This window comes from Rhineura floridana, chromosome 11, assembly GCF_030035675.1.
Source record: "Rhineura floridana isolate rRhiFlo1 chromosome 11, rRhiFlo1.hap2, whole genome shotgun sequence".
Classification (NCBI taxonomy): Eukaryota; Metazoa; Chordata; class Lepidosauria; order Squamata; family Rhineuridae; genus Rhineura; species Rhineura floridana.
The window spans coordinates 24,553,624-24,569,352 of record NC_084490.1 but is presented as its reverse complement, the minus strand read 5'-3'; the positions used below and the strand labels follow the sequence as shown (position 1 = coordinate 24,569,352).

The window sequence follows — 15,729 nt, the reverse complement described above, 5'->3', positions numbered from 1 at the left end:
ATCTATATATTTTTCATTCTACAGATTACTACTATCAATGGTATTTTGTCAAGAAGGCAGCTGTATCATCAAACATGTTAATTTCTTCTCTATTTCCAGTAGTAATACACAGTCTACTATTTCTTTTCTTGATGGAGGTCAGATCATTCCAATCATATTTGACCCTTTTCATCTAACAATGGAGAAGGTAAAAGTTCCTCTCAGATGTGACAAACAAATTTTCTTCAGCAATTCCTACAAGATTTGAAGAGGTCAAAAACACTTAATCATTCCACAGCTGTTCCAGCCTCCTGTGGAGTTTCAGTGGCTGGAAGCATTTCTAATAGCTAAGAATTTGAAGGATCTTATAAATATACCCAGCATTGTTTAGTGCTAGGGAAAGGGACTGAAATAGACAGAAACCATTCCCTGTGGTTCTTGATTGTTTGCATTATTTGTCTACAGGCTCAGGGGTGTGAGCAGAGTAAACTACCATTAGACTGTTTTAATCATAGCAACTCCAATGACAGTGTTGTAGAAGAGAATAGGAGAATCTGTGCATAGATTTGCCCTTGTACTGAGGATGGTGGTTTTCATATTCATGCTGCTGGCACTGTTTCCTCACAAGGCATGGAATGCGAACATAGTGAAATGCAGGATTCAGTATCCATACCGTCCACTTCACAAGTATCAACAGTCAGGAGATTTTATCATTGGTGGCATTCTTTCTCATGGTGGCTTCATCTCCAGTTCAACAACATTCACCGAAACCCCCCCACCTGCATCGCCTGAAGAGGTTGTGTAAGGACTTAATTTTTTGTGGGTTTTATTTTCCATTTATTCTGTCACTGGAATGATAAATCCTAGATCTGTAGCCTCAGAACAAAGGCTGATCCAATGATCCTGTACACACTTCCTTGGGAGGAGTAAGTCCCACTGAATGAAAGAGATTAATCTATGAGTAGACTTGCATAGGATCATGTTGTTATTCACTTAGACTTTAGAAAAGGCTAATTCAAGTAAGGAAATTCTGAAGAAAAGAAGTTTCTTTTCCTCACAGGAAATGGTATTTAAATGGTATTTTTACTAGTTTTAATTAGTAAGTAAGTAAGTTTATTACGGTCAATGACCAGAAAGATATATCATACAGACATAGACAGACATAGATATTACAAAACAGGGTTAACTATACAGTAGCCACTAAAAGTATGCATATACAAGATATTTAGGCAGATGCTGCAAGGTGCGGCAGTCTCTGGCTTATACTTTGCGTAAGTCTATCGCTGCAGCAAAAAAAAATGCGACCTTATATGTAATACGAGAATCTGTGTCTGCAAAAAACTAATGCACATAGGAAGTTAGGTGCCTACCGGGCAAATTCTGAAGAAAAGGGGTAATAAATCATCTGCAGAGATCATTATAAAATATACATTCTAGTAAAACATGGTTTGCGGTCTCAATAGCCCCTGTATCACATGGGCAATAATGTTCAGCAACGGAAGTTTTACGGTACCTTCCCTCTAAGAGAGCAGATGGAAGAACATTATATTTGGCCAGTGCGAATGCCTTTCTGAGCCTAGGAGTATGGAGAGAGATTAAATACTGCGCCGGGGAGAAAGGCTTTAAAAGTGGATTAAAAACAAAATTATAGTCAATAAGAGATAAAAGGTGTTGGAATTCCACATCAAAGATTCTTTGCGTAATATCCGCCAGAGCCTTAGATGGTCCGGAGGCTAAAATATTTGGGGGAGAGAAGCCTAGAAGAGCAAGTTTAAGAAATAGAGATTTCTTCCATTTTGATAGGTAAAAATCCAGCAACACAAGTGGGACCAATCCAACTGGGGCAAAGATCAATTTGAGCCAATACTTAAATTTGAGTATCCATATGCGAGCCTCGATAGTTGGAAGGCCAGCCTCGAGGCGTAGTTTCACATTGGAAACACAGGAAGGGGTGCCAAAGATGCTCCTAAGAAACTTAGATCGTACAGTTTCTAAGGGAGTATAGATACCATAGGTACTTGTCTGGGCACCATATAGCAATTGTGAAATCACTTTAGCGGAGAACAGTTGTAGCACAGATGGCACATATTGGCCACCATTCATATAGAAGAAGAAGAGCCTTGGTAGTCCTCTTAGCAATCACACTAGCATTCGCTGCCTGCCGGTGCCAAAGTCCAGAAGAGTGAAGGGTAATTCCCAAATACCTGTATGATGAAACTTGTTCGATGGGAGTGCCATTTACATGCCATCGATGTTGCAGTCTCTTCCAAGTGAAGACTACAACCTTGGATTTGCTGTGATTTATCACCAGCAGATCCTTGGTGGAATAAATAGAAAGAGCTCTCAGTAAGTGGCGGAGGCCAGTGCTTGACAGCGATAGAAGGACCGCATCATCAGCATACAGTAATATCGAAAGGGGTCTATTTGCTAAGGTGGGGTGATGCGTAGGGCTTTGCATCAGGCTTTTGATTGGGGAATTTATGTAAAGGTTGAAAAGAGTTGGAGCCAAGATGCAGCCCTGTTTGACTCCCTTAAGAGTGGGGATAGGTTTAGTAAGATTACCTGCTTGATTGCATCTGATCTGAATTTGGGAGTTTTGACAACTAGTTTTAATTAGATTTTCTTTTCCCTTCTACTTTCAGTTCTTCCTCCCACCACTTTCTCTGTTACAGAACATTGCTCTGTGATTAGTTACTCAGATTCACTAATAGGCAAAAAAAGCAGTTTAAGAACGTACCTACAGCCAACAGATATTTCTATCAAACTTTACAAAGCAGGGAAATTGGGCAGCTATAGTGAATGCACCAGGGGAGCAGGAGACCTGAACTCCTCTCTGAGATATTGTACTGCCGTACAAATTTGTAAAAATGTAAACACATTTGCTTGTTAGTGAATTTCTCTACTTTTTAATCCAGGAGGTAAGAAATGGGATCCTGTGCAAATTTGCTGAGAATGGATTGATCCTTTACATGCTTATTGAGTTCAATGGGATTTACTCCCCTGCAATTATGCTTAGGATAGGTGAAACTGATCATGGGGGAGGGGGAAGGGAGGAGGGGAGGAGAAAGGGGAGGGGGAGAGAAGGAGGAAGGGGTGAAGTGGGGGAGGGGAGCAGGTGGAAGGGGAGGGGGAGGGGGAGGAGGTCAGGTCTCCTGCTCCCCTGATGCATTCACTGTAGCTGCCCAATTTACTTCCTTTTTAAAGTTTGATAGAAATATCTGCTGGTTATATGTACATTCTTAAACCACAAGCATTTTTTTTGCCTATTAGTGAATCTCTCTGCTTTTTATTTTGGGAGATAAGAAATGTGATCCTGTGCAAATCTGCTGAGAATGAATTGATCCTTTACATGATTATTGAGTTCAGTGGGATTTATTTCCCTACAATTATGCTTTTTTTCCACAGTTAATGAATCTAGCTGTTGAAAAAAACAAACATGCATTTTTTCAGCCTGCTATGCTTAAACCACTCCACTTAAGGAAGGGTAAACATAGTCAATTAAAAACATAAAGCACACCTAGAAATTTGCTAGAATATATTTCACCTCCCACTGTTTTATCTTCTGCAAACTGAGACACTCTTCATGTTCCTGGAGCCTATTCTGCAAAGTAGTCAATGTCATTATTCCACAACTGTTTTGGAGTTTTTTTCCAGTGTAAATTATGCAGAGTGTCGCTGTACTTCACATATTCACAGAAACAGAAGCAAAAGAAAATAATTTACTCTAGGAAACTTCAATAAAATTGCAAAGTAAATCAAACATATATAAAGTGACCATATGAATATCAATTGTTTTAATATAGTTGCTTCCTCCCTGCTAAAACAAGATCAGCACAGCACGTCTTGTTTCTGTTATTTGGGCTGATTGCGGCACCACTCACGATATGCTCAGAGGTACATGTTACCAAATTCTTCCAAGCCATGCAGGAAGTAGATTGAGCTGTGAAAGAACAACCTAAATTGTGTTTGCATTTTTACAAATTTATAGGGCAGCACAATATTTTGGAGAGGAGGTCAGGTCTCCTGCTCCCCTGGTGTATTCACTATCGCTACCCAATTTCCCTGCTTTTTAATCTCTGTTGGCTATAGGTAGGTTCTTAAACCGCAAGGGGGTTTTGCATATCAGTGAATATATTTTGGATTGTCTGCATCAGTGCTGGAATTGTTTGAGTACTGTATGCTTGGAATGTTGTAAAGCAACTCTCATTCTAGGGTGGTGCCTAAGGGTTACCAGCACATCCTGGCCTTGGCATTTGCAGTCATGGAGATCAATGAAAACCCTCAGCTCTTACCCAATCACACTTTGGGCTTCCACATCTATGACAGCTATGTTGATGCAAGGAAGACATATCATGCCACAATGCTACTTTTATCCACACTGGAGAATTTTTCCCCCAACTACGTTTGTGGTATTAAAAATAATCTGACAGCAGTCATCGGTGGATTGGATTCCCAAATCTCCCTTTATGTGGGAACTATTTTAGATATTTATAAGATTCCACAGGTAGGAAGCTGGGCCTCTAAGTGTTGATTATGGAAATTTAGTACTGCTTTCATACCTTCTTCCAGATTTTATTTTGTTGTTCAGGAGCAGAAATGGATGCCCTGGGAATAATCAGATTTTCTTTCTCTCTTTCTTTTGGATTGCTAGCTATCTTTCTTTTGCATGCCATTCCAAATGTAATAAAACAACAACTTTACAGTTCATTTGTAAATGAAAAAAAAATTAACTGGAATATTACATCTATAAAGTATAACTGAGATTCAGTAGTACATTTACATAGGTAGGCCATGTGTCTGAAAATATATAGCATCTCTCTAGAATTGCAGGCCATATTCACATGGACATCCCATTCATTATTTTTAATGTTTCTATTTGTTAATTCTTTTTACTTTTTATATTGCTCATAGTGAGTATCCTACAGCAACATTGTTTCCTAATGAGGTGTCATTTGAGCCTTAGGTACATACCTGCCAGCCATGGATTGACCTCTGACTCCTTTTCTTACTAGGATTGCTTGCCATTTGTCTCACAACAGACATTGTTACATCATGCCTCCTTGAAACATTGGCAATTTGCTTTTAAAAAGTTTCATCCTCGTCTTCTCCTTGATTAGATGATTGGGAGACCAGGCTATGGGCTGAAGGCACATGAGGCCACCACCTTGCTGAAGCTAAGCAGGTCTGGGTCTGGTCAGTGCCTGGATTGGAAACTGCCTGGGAACCACATGTATGCCGCCTTGGGTTCCATGATGAAAGAAAGGCGGGGTATAAATGTAACACATAAATAAATAAATAATACTTGGAGAGTCCATGGGTCTTCTCGGTTTCAATCCCTTGAAGTAGGGAGTCTCCCACTACTACTATTATTCTCTTCTTTTTGTAGGTGTGGTTTGTTCTGCTTGACTGAGCTTCAGATTCTCGCTCACTGTCCCATGGGGTCTTCCGTAACTCTTCCTCTGCAGAGTGTCCTCCAGTCTCATCCTCAAGCACCTGAAAGCTGTTCCATAGTTCCATCAATGCAAACTGTCTTCTATTTCTTCTGTTCCTGCCAACCTTTTCCACAGAGTTTCTTCCACTTCAGTCTTCCTCGCCAACACTCTCCTCTGTTGCTTCAGTTTTCTGTTCTTCTACCTTCTGGACTTCTCTTGCTGTTGTTGTTGTAGCATTCTTTCTAAGAACTCTTCTTCTTTTCTTATACCCTTGAATGTGGCCACTCGCCACTCCAGGCCTCTCTCTTTTTCTTCTAACAGTACAACCAGCTTGCACATGTTGCACATGTACACCATGTTGTTCTCAGGCAAGAAAACAAACATTGCACACATCTCGCAGGTCACCACCACTGGAGTGTCCTTTCTTTCCTAGTCTCTACTATCTTTGTGTTTGTCTTTCTAATTGTATTGGAATAGCCTATGCTTTGTCCTATCCTCCTTGAAGGTTAACAGGAGAGTCCCACTGGTTTATACTGTGTGCTACAAGAAAACGTTTTGTTAGGAACCTCCTCCTTGACCTCCCCCACTGATCTCCACTGCCAAATTCCTGTTATCTCTCCCTGTTCACTTGCTCCGTTGTCTCGCTCTCTGAGAGCTGGCTCACTTGTATACCCCCTAGATCAGCTGGGGCAGCTTCCTTTGCTCTGCTCAGTTAGGAGTTAGGAAACAGAATCAGAAACAGTTGTCTTTTGGCCTGTAAGTCTTAATCCAAAGGTGTCAGAAAATGCAGTCAGGTGTTTTAAAAGCATAAATAATTATTGAGAAAAGGAACAGTCCACAAACATAATCCTTATTGATCCATAAACATCAAGACAACAGGCTCCTTCACCCACTGTCTGAATTCCCTCTCATCCTCCTTCAAATCCCACAGTATGTTTCTGCATTGGATTGTATATGTGAATGTAAATCCTTGACACTGCTCTACAAATGCTCTTTTAATTGTCTTTCTCTTCTATCTCTCTTTAGCTGATATATGGTCCTGCTCCAGTGATGAATGGCAAAACTCCAGGCCTTCCCTTCTATCAGATGGCTCCCCAAGAGGACCTCCAGTTTGCAGGGATTCTCTCTCTGCTTTTGCATTTCAGGTGGATATGGATTGGGATCACCGTGATGGATAATGACAATGGAGAAATCTTTGTACAAAATGTGATCCCACTGTTTTTGAACAATGGCATCTGTCTTGCATTTCTAGAAAGAATCCCCAAATATAGTTTTGTTACTGAAGGTTTAGCCATGATGCAAAAGGGGGCAAAAATACATGATATCATCATGGGCAGCAAAGCCAATGTAGTGGTGGTCTATGGAGAATTTTATTTTATGGTATTTTTCAGATGGCTTCCATATCTGTCAGAAGTAGAGCACATGACAAATAATATAAAAAGTAAAGTATGGGTAATAACAGGCCAGGTGGAGTTCATTTCCTTGAACTATCAAAGAAATTGGGATGCAAGGATATTCCATGGTGCTATATCATTCAGAATTCACTCCAACAATCTGCCAGGATTTCATCAATTTGTTAAGGGTAGAAACCCTTCTAGCACAGCTGGAGATGATTTCATCTGGGATTTCTGGCAGCAGGCCTTTTTCTGTGTATTCCCAAATCGAGTTCTGGGTGATCTGAAGGGGGACATTTGCACTGGGACAGAGAAGGTAGAGAGCCTTCATGGATCTTTCTTTGAAAGGACGATGGCTGGTCAAAGCTATATCATCTGCAATGCTGTCTATGCTGTGGCCCATGCTTTACATGCCATGTTTTTATCTAGATGCAAGCATGCAGGAATGGTGGATGGAAGGAGTCTGAAGCTTCAGAAACAACAGTTTTGGCAGGTAAAGGGTTAAACATCCTCAAGTGACAGAGCACCACATGCTGGGTGCTAAACCCTTCCAAATTCCTCCTATGCTAACATTTCCTTCCTTCCTTCCTAGGCCTCTAGAAAGGCCAGAATAACCCGTTTCAATCAGCAATTTTGCCCTCTTCTTTGCTTTCTATGAACTTATTTTATGAATAGTTTCCAGATGGATAACTTTGTTACTCTATTAGAGCATAAACCGCAGGGACTAAATTTGTTAGTGTTTAATGTGCTACAACTCTTTGTTTTGTATGTACCGGTTATATGTTTTCAATTATGCTGATTGATATAATTATGCCCTCATGCAATCTCTGGATCATAAAGGATGAACACATCTTCCTTCAGTCTTGCACTTTAAAACTGTTCACAGAAATATTCTACTTGTGCCATGGATGGGGCATCAGTTTCAGCCTGAAAGCTGGGTCCCCTCATGGCAATCCTTCTGGGAGAGTCATTCCAGCAGTGGGTGTAACATCAAATGCCTAGCCCCTTGCCAAGCACAAGACAAATTAAGTTCAGAATTTCAAAAGACAATCAATACTGCTGGTGGTGAAGAAATTAAAGGTTTCTTAGAGCAGCATTTGCATACAGCTAAAATGAAACTAAATAGCTAGCAGTCTCTGCCTCGCTCCCCTGTCTTATGCTGTTCACTGGCTGGAAATCTCCCAACAGTACACTAAAGATTCTTGCCTGGCAGGGGTTGAATCTTCAGTCTTCTTCTTGATGTTGCTTTTTGATAATGCTTCAAGGCTGTGTCAGTCCCCTGGAGGCTTAATCTCCCTGATCTATGGGTCCCATACTTTTATCCCAACCCCCCACCCAGGAGGGGCACCTTACACCTATTAGATCATTAACTTCACATCATTCTGATTGCTGGCTTAACTATCAGGCGATCTCTCCTGACCCTGTCCTCGTGACAGCGTGGACTGTGAATGCATCTGCCTTCTCAAGGTCGATTGCTTGTTTTACTTGTTTACATTAGCCAATTGAGAACATCCATAAGCCACTTAGCTCATCATTAGCGCACCATCCCTTCAAAGCTTGAGAAAGCCATAAACAATCCCACCTGACAGAGCAGAAGTGTGGGACAAGCTGCATTGTTTTAGTTTAACTGAATAACTTTTCCCAAAGGCTGTTTCACAGACAGGATTAAGCATTTCTGAATAGAGAGCTTGCATTTTGAACTCTCCAGATTCCAATACATTGCAGTTACAGTGTGCAGAAGCAATTAGCACCCCCATAAATCGGGCTTGGGGCAATAATCAGGGGACAGAGGCCATTCACATGCTATTTCTAAACCTTCTCATTACACCTAGATTCTTCCTGTGATTGGCAATACAGTGGGCAGGGCAAAAATGACAGTGGGTGTGGTCAGTCCTGGTAATGGGCCAGAACACTCCACACTTGCTCACAGCACACGTATACACTCATCATACACATGTGTGTGCACTGATATTTATTCATTCTCTCCCAAACACCCATTCATTCTCTTTCTCATTCACTCTCACACAGAGACACACACCCAGCCACACATATGAAATAATTCACTGCAATCTCTCATCCCCCCCAGTAAAATTAGACTTGCGAAGAAAATTGTATTGGCTCCAATACAAAGTTATTTTAAAGTCTAACTTTCACATGGATCTTATTTTGGTGAGGTTGCAGTTGGGGAGAGAAGGATGACTGAGAGTTTAAATCTTGTCTTCTTGGCTAAGAACTACCCACACTGAAAATGCCACCCCCCACTGAATTTTGGCTGACCCCCTTCCATTTATCCTAATAGGATTTTCCCCGTAAGCCTAAAGCAGTACTCAGGAGGAATGGAGAATAAGGGGCACTGCAAGCCACATGGGAGCCCTGATGAACGACATCTGGCCCACAGAGCAGAGATCCCTCATCCCTGCATTAGTCCTTAGTCTGAAATATCCAGATGCACCCTCTTCCAAATTCTTGCTTTTTCTCTTTTCAATCTAGCTCCACCACTTTCTGAGAGGTGTCTCATTTAACAACAGTGCAGGGGACAAAGTTTCCTTCAACCAGAAAGGGGAAGTTGTATCTGGCTTGGATGTTATCAACTGGATTATTTCCTCCAATCAGTCCTTCCATCGAGTAAGAGTAGGAAGGATAGATCCCCAGGCTGCTCCAGACCAAGTGTTCACCATTGATGAAGATACTATAACATGGCACAGCTGGTTTAACCAGGTATGGTCCAAATGATGGCAATGTCTAAAAATATTTTACTGAATAAATATAATGATGTCTAAAATTAAGTTTATTAAATTAATATAATGAAAAACTGATTTTAGATTCAAAGTTATTGTGTGAATTGCTAAAACAAAGAGGACCACAGGTTTCTGAACTAGTTGCTGTACCAGAAAGGGTGAGGGAAGCGAGGTGGATAGAGGTGGATATAGGAGGCAACAGGAGACAAAAAGAGACCAGAGGTAGAAGCTGAGAGTAAACAGGAGCAGACAGCTGAAGGAGTGCTAAGGTTCAAAGAGGATGAGTAGAAGTGGAGAAAGGAGAAGAGATGGTAAAGCTGAGAAGGGGCTGAGAAGAACGGGGTGAAGAAGCTGCAGGAAGAGAAAGGGCAAAATGAGACTAGGAATGGATGCGGCTATCGATTCCTACTGCTCCATGTTGCTTATTTCTGAGAATTCCAATTAGGATTGCAAATTCATACTTCGTGCTGCTTGTTCACTTATGGATTAGACTCAGCCTCATTCTCTCTGTACTGAGAGCTGCCATCCAGGATCAAGCAAAAAAGTGAAGGAAGGGGAGCCATCTTGCTGCTATGATTGTATCCCATGTCCAGAAGGGAAGATTTCAAACCAGGATGGTAAGATCTCTCTCTCTCTGTCTCTCTCTCTGTCTCTCTCTCTGTCTCTCTCTCTGTCTCTCACTCTCTCTGTCTCTCACTCTCACTCTCTGTCTCTCACTCTCACTCTCTGTCTCTCACTCTCTCTCTCTCTTCTTGATTTCAAGAGTTGGGGTAACTTCATTGCTTGGGGGGATGTGAGATTCTGTTATGCCATTATGTTAATCTTTTCTTTTTTCAATTAATTTTTATTCTCATTTTCAAAACCAAAATAATACAAAAAGAAAACAACACAAATCAATAACTAATACAATACAAAAAAAATACATATATATAAAAATATTGACTTCCGATTTGTCATAGTTCAGCTATAAATCTATAATATATAACAAACCTATCTCTTAATAGATTATAAAATCACCTTCCTCCAGCGGTTATCTTAGTTGGTTTCAAATCTCATTAACATCATATCATTTTAATATTCCACAAAAAGTCAAAGAGAAATTTCCAATCCTTGAGATATATATCAATCTTTTTTTTTTCTAAATAAACATGCCAATTAATCCAGCTCATCAAATCTACTTAATCCAGTAATTTCAAAACACTATAATTCAACTATAAATCTATAATATATAACAGACCTATCTCTTAATAGATTATAAAATCACCTTCCTCCAGCAGTTATCTTAGTTGGTTTCAAATCTCATTAACAACATACCATTTTAATCTTCCACAAAAAGTCAAAGAGAAGTTTCCAATCCTTGAGATATATGTCAATCAATTTTTTTCTAAATAAACATGTCAATTAATCCAACTCATCAAATCTACTGAGTCCAGTAGTTTCAAATCGCTCTTCTGTCATTATCCATATTGGGTCCATCTTCCATCTTTACGCACCCAAAAATCTTGCTGTCATAGTCATATAATAAAAGTCTGATAGGAATTTCCTCCATCACAGATACTTTCTTACCATCAAATCCAAATGTAACACTGAAGTATTGTTTCAAAGCCGCATCTCTGCTCCTCTTTTCCACATGATACACTAGTACATTTCTTGAAGGTTTTTCCATTGACACAAAACAGGGATTAATTCTATTAACTTTCTCCATTTCAAGTTCCATCAAATCCTTCCAGTCCAGGAATTTTTTTGAACCGATAATATCTTTATCTCCAATCTCTTCAATTCCTTCAGAGACAGCGCTGTATTCCAAACTGTAATATTTATCTCCAGGATCCGTCACAACCAGGAAATCCAAATCTTTTTTCATGTCCATATTTAAGCCAATCTCCATAGATTGAACCTTGCCTTTAATTTCTCTTTCATCCTTTTTTTGTTTTCCAGATCTATCTTTATTCTCCTTTCTCATAGAATCCTGAGTTTCTTTCAGCTCCTGTCTCATTTCATGAAATTCAGTTCTCCACGCTTGTCTATTATTTCTCAGTTCTTGTTTTATTGAGTTAATCCCATCCATTATTTTCTGAAACATGTCTAGAAATAAAGTCCCTTCTTGTACATCCATGATCTTCTTAATTGCCATTCTTAAAACCAAAAGAACAAAACTCCTTCAATTTTCAATGTCCCAAGCAAAGAGCAGTTTATTTCTTTATCCAGTTACAAAGGAGTTAATCTTTCCAACCAACTAACGTCACACGCTAGACAGTCCTTATCTCTTAAATGTCCAGAAGTGCAAAAACAGCTTTTAGTTCACAGCGTTCAAATAACTAGTAGCAGAGAGAATGAGCAGATTCGTCAACAACAACAAAAAAAGTAGATCAGAAAAAATAGTCCCTTATATATATTACACAAAAGTCTTGTAAATCAAAAAGATTTCTTATCTCTCCCAATCAGAAAGCTCTCATCCGTTGTAATCTTTAAAACGCAATTTTCCATGTCAGCTTTTTGCAATAAAAAAAAAGATAAGCTATTTATATTTTCTTCCTCCTTAGTTCCGTAAATAAAGAAGGATAGTCTTACCTCATCTAGGTTATCTTAATTGCTGTTACTTTGACAAATCTCTTTAGCTATATAGATAAGAAAATGATAAATGTAGACAGGAGGTTTGCCTGCTAGTCCGTTAAAAAAAAAGGGTCACTTATCCAGCTGAGCTAGCATAAAATCCTCGCTCTGTCTGAACTGCTGGAAGACAGACAATTCTGACGAATTCCAGGCTCCAACAATCGAAACAAAACTATGTGGCAGATCTCACACTTCTTCCTTATCTGGAAGAAATCATCCCCGGTCAGAAAAAACCCTTCTGACTGAATTTAAAACTGGATAAGTTTCATCCAAGACGGGAGCCCGTCTCAGAGGCAGCACAGGCGGAGGGATCCTCCTGGGAAGTCTCGCCATTATGTTAATCTTATGGATAAAATTTTTTATTCTACTACCCCCTGTGTGTGTGTGTTTATTTTTAATATTGTTTTAGGCTTCTTAGATGTGCAGCAGCCAAGGCAAGCACCTTGTAGGAGTTTTTTTTAAAAAAGTAACTGAAATGTAATTGTAGTGATTACTTTTGAGAAAAAGCAAAGTAATCAGTTACTTTCAGAGCAATTGTAATTGTAACGGTAATTACTACTTTTTGGGCCAAGTAATTGTAACTGTAATTTATTACTTTTTAAAAGTAATCTTCCAAGCTCTGCTTATTCTTAATGAATTTGTCTAATTCCCTTTTAAATCCATCACTACACATTTTCAGCTGTAGCCAGACAGTGAGAAGTTTTATCAATATCAGCAGTGGGGATGAACTTCTCTTGTTCACTTGGACTGTCAGATATGACTTGCTGATTGTTGTTTTCTGAAGGAAAAATTACTAGTAAGGAGGATGCCTCTTTTTTTCCAAGACCTAGTAGTCATCATCAATGCCTTTCTCAAATTGACAGGTGACTCTTGCAATGTATTTTCCTGGCTCTGTCCTTCAGCACTGTTGAGATGCTTCAGCCAATGCAGAACAAGGCAGTCACTACGAATGAGAGATGGCCAATGAGGCAGTCAGATACGCAAACCCATAATAGAAGAGAGAAGGAAAAAACTATAATATAGTGCTGGGAAGAAGTCGTGGAGGTGGAGGATTCAGCAGCCAGTGAGGGCAAAGCCATGGTTGCCCAGCAGCTATTCACCACTGATGACATCAGCAGTCTTCACCAATCTTGGAGTGACTCTGCATATAGCAATAATGTATATAGTATATATGGCCCTGGTTGCATAACCATCCCATCTTCCCCTGCTTCTTCCTGGCTCTGGAGGATAAGGGCTGGATTCCCCTCCTCCTTTACTACAAAACTGAGAACACAGTCAATTTTTTCCTCGGTAATGACCTCACATGGCACTAATGTTTTTTTCAAAATCATGGGGCGCATTTAGCATGCCTTTCTGATCTCACTTGGCTTACCACATCCTTATCATTATAGCCCAAGATGCTGCTCTAACACTGCATATTTCTAAACCAATTAAACTAACCTCTCCCACATTTCCTGCTATCAGACAGCAGAGACTATATCTTGCAGTATTAATAGAGACAGCTTTTTTTCTTTCTGAGTGAGAGGAAAAGTCAAAGGATGTTGCTGTGATCAATGGCATGTATGTCATGATTGTATCTTTCTTTTCTAGATATGAATGATTGTAATAAATGCTCAGATGAAAAATATCCAAGCAAGAACCAGGATGTATGTATTCCCAAGGACAGAAACTTCTTGTCTTATGAAGAACCTTTGGGTATCAGTTTAGCCTTCTTTGCTCTTTCCTTTGCTTTCATCACAGTTCTGGTACTGAGAACATTTCTGAAGAACCACAGCACTCCCATTGTCAAAGCCAACAACCGAAATCTCACGTACAGCCTCCTCATCTCCCTCCTGCTCTGTTTCCTTTGTGCTTTATTTTTCATTGGACAACCTCAGAAGGTGATCTGTCTCCTCCAACAATCTGCTTTTGGCATTATCTTCACTGTGGCTGTTTCTTGTGTGTTGGCAAAAACTGTCATGGTGGTTCTGGCTTTCATGGCCACAAAACCAGGATCCAGGATGAGGAAATGGGTGGGGAAAAAGCTGGCCAACTCCATTGTCCTTTCCTGCTCCCTTATGCAAGCAGGCATCTGTACTCTGTGGCTGGCAATCTCTCCCCCATTCCCAGATGTGGACATGCACTCAGTCATTGGAGAAATGATTCTGAGATGTAACGAGGGTTCTGTCATTATGTTTTACTCTGTCCGTGGCTACATGGGCTTCCTGGCAATTGTGAGTTTCACTGTGGCTTTCCTCGCAAGGAAGTTACCTGACAGTTTCAATGAAGCCAAGTTCATCACTTTCAGCATGTTGGTCTTTTGCAGTGTTTGGTTGTCCTTTGTTCCAACCTACCTGAGCACAAAAGGAAAATACATGGTAGCTGTGGAGATCTTCTCTATCTTAGCTTCCAGTGCTGGGTTATTGGTTTGCATCTTTTCCCCAAAATGTTATATTATTGTGTTGAGACCTGAACTGAATAATAGGGAACAGCTAATAAAGAAAAAACCTGAATAATTAAATAACTATGCTTTTCTATATGTTGTAATCAAGAGATAAGGCAGTGTGTGTTTGTGTGTCCAATACAGTGTTTCTAATCACCTTCTCCTTTGCTGGAATATGTTGATATTATCAAAAGATCTCCAAATTCTCCCTAGTTGAAAAATTAATTTGGAAAAAAATGCCTACATTATCCTGCATACATGTTGTACCCACCTCATATTATTTCATTTTCCATGTCAGAAGCTCTTCCAGAAACAATACACTGTAGTTTTATTTTTTTTTGTCTTGCAGCATCTGCTGATGCTCTCATCAGTTCTTGTGAACTACATTACATCCAAATTACTTTGAGCATAATTCTGAACAATAAAACATGTATCAAACCATCACTAATGCTTGTTATGCATCAGGATCATTTCATCTATCAGAAAAATAATTATTAACATTCTAAGTGAGGGTAAATAAATTTCATTTTTAATGTAGGGCCACAGTTATTTAACATGAAGGTTGAGTTGGCTGAATCACATTTTGACATTATAATGAGGTATCAGTAGAAGGATAGTAGGTTCTACACATTATGGCTAGAAAACTGTTAAGCATACAGACTTGAAACTGTAGTGAATCAGTGGTCAGTTGGATGACCATCCATTCCAAATATGGGATCAAAAAAGATCAGAAAAAGCTTTTTTTGAAGAATTCAAATGTAATTTAGCAATTGACAGGTGCTGTGCATTTTTCTTCCACAGACTTTGCTGGGATGGTTTTTTCGGGGAAATTACTCTGCTTGTACTGAATCTTTTGAGAAATTGTTTCTTGTGTTAAATAAAGGGCAATGTCTGTTGTGAGTCCTGACCAATGAATTCTCTAAGATATTTGCAGTTGATCAGGGACGTGAACTCAGCTCTCCCCATCCCAGTGCAAAGATGCTAAGAAAACCACCCTGTATTCACAGCCTCCTTGGAGCATGACTACGGAGGCTGTTATCATGGGTTCCTAACTTCAGAATATACCACAACACCACTGGCCCCTTATTACGGTATCTAACCAAATGAAAATATGACAGTTCTGAATATGTGACAAGTTTTTTTTAGCAATT

The 15,729-nt window shown here is 39.7% G+C and overlaps 1 protein-coding gene across 1 annotated transcript; it reads left to right on the top strand.

Annotated features, from left to right (window-relative positions):
• The first annotated feature begins 2,230 nt into the window (after positions 1-2,230).
• Positions 2,231-14,651, top strand: LOC133367546 (vomeronasal type-2 receptor 26-like). Its single transcript, XM_061591638.1, has 6 exons — positions 2,231-2,325; positions 4,192-4,483; positions 6,438-7,298; positions 9,296-9,523; positions 10,034-10,160; positions 13,747-14,651. The coding sequence occupies exons 1-6, from the start codon at positions 2,231-2,233 to the stop codon at positions 14,649-14,651; spliced, it is 2,508 nt and encodes an 835-aa protein (XP_061447622.1).
• Positions 14,652-15,729: the final 1,078 nt, after the last annotated feature.

Coding starts and splice junctions, on each gene's coding strand:
- LOC133367546 (XM_061591638.1), top strand. CDS start 2,231: ATGTTGCAGTCTCTTCCAAGTGAAGACTACAACCTTGGATTTGCTGTG. Junction 2,326..4,191: donor ATAAATAGAAAGAGCTCTCA/GTAAGTGGCGGA, acceptor CTCTCATTCTAG/GGTGGTGCCTAAGGGTTACC. Junction 10,161..13,746: donor GAAGATTTCAAACCAGGATG/GTAAGATCTCTC, acceptor TTTCTTTTCTAG/ATATGAATGATTGTAATAAA.